Genomic DNA, 1,054 nt, shown 5'->3' on the forward strand with positions numbered 1-1,054 from the left:
TTTTTTTTTTATGAAAATTCTTTGAAATAAATAAAAGTTTGCATAAACATTATTTTGGTAGACTCTTTCGAGTGCAAATTCAAATCATCAGAGTACCATCTTCAGATGCAATTAGACAAAATTTCAACATTATAAAAATCCAGCAATTATGTCAAAATTTTCGACAACCTCCAATCGCCAACTGAACACGCGCAGCTCCGACATCGATGCCCTGGCACAGCGTGGCTACAATATCGGACACAAAATTGGTGAGGGTTCTTATGCGACCGTTATCACAGCCGGCTATGCAGATGACGCCGGCCACGGTGTACATTTGGCCTGCAAGATAATTGACAAAGCTAAGGCACCCTCAGATTTCGTACACAAATTCTTTCCACGCGAATTGGAAATTCTAACAAAAATTGATCACCCGAATATCATACAGATACACAGCATATTGCAGCGTGGCCCGAAAATCTTCATATTCATGCGGTATGCAGAGAATGGTGATCTATTAAGTCATATCAAAAAATCGGGACCGGTTGAGGAGCTGCAAGCGAAAGCCTGGTTCATGCAGATGGCCAAAGCTCTAAAGTATCTGCATTCACACGATATTGCCCATCGCGATCTCAAGTGTGAGAATATATTGCTTTCGAAGCGTCTCAATATCAAATTGGCGGATTTCGGATTTGCGCGCTACTGCTGCGACGAAAGCGGACGTGAAATAAAATCGGAAACCTATTGTGGATCGGCCGCTTATGCTGCACCCGAAGTGGTATGCGGCCGCCCCTACGATCCCAAATTGGCGGACGCTTGGTCACTTGGTGTCATTCTATTCATAATGTTGAATGCGAAAATGCCATTCGACGATAGCAATCTTAGTAAGTTGCTGGATGATCAGCGTAATAAAAAGTTCGCGTTTCGACGGAAGCTACAAGATCACATTACGGCGCAGGCTAAGGCCACAGTGGCTGTGCTGCTGGAACCGGAGCCACATGCGCGTTGGAATCTACGCGAAATATTAAATTGCAGCTGGCTGCGTGCCGACGAAGAGGAACCGTTGGCTTAGTCTTAA

The 1,054-nt window shown here is 44.5% G+C and overlaps 1 protein-coding gene across 1 annotated transcript; it reads left to right on the plus strand.

The window, feature by feature from the left end:
• Nucleotides 1–148: 148 nt before the first annotated feature.
• Nucleotides 149–1,048, plus strand: LOC108357742 (testis-specific serine/threonine-protein kinase 1-like). Its single transcript, XM_017608809.1, has one exon. It carries the CDS (start codon nt 149–151, stop codon nt 1,046–1,048), a length of 900 nt encoding a protein of 299 aa, XP_017464298.1.
• Nucleotides 1,049–1,054: the final 6 nt, after the last annotated feature.

This window comes from Rhagoletis zephyria, unplaced genomic scaffold, assembly GCF_001687245.7.
Source record: "Rhagoletis zephyria isolate East Lansing unplaced genomic scaffold, Rhagoletis_zephyria_1.1 Rzeph_scaffold_83428, whole genome shotgun sequence".
NCBI classification, from domain to species: domain Eukaryota; kingdom Metazoa; phylum Arthropoda; class Insecta; order Diptera; family Tephritidae; genus Rhagoletis; species Rhagoletis zephyria.

Excerpts from the sequence above, each read along its gene's own strand:
- LOC108357742 (XM_017608809.1), top strand. The coding sequence starts at position 149 with ATGTCAAAATTTTCGACAACCTCCAATCGCCAACTGAACACGCGCAGC.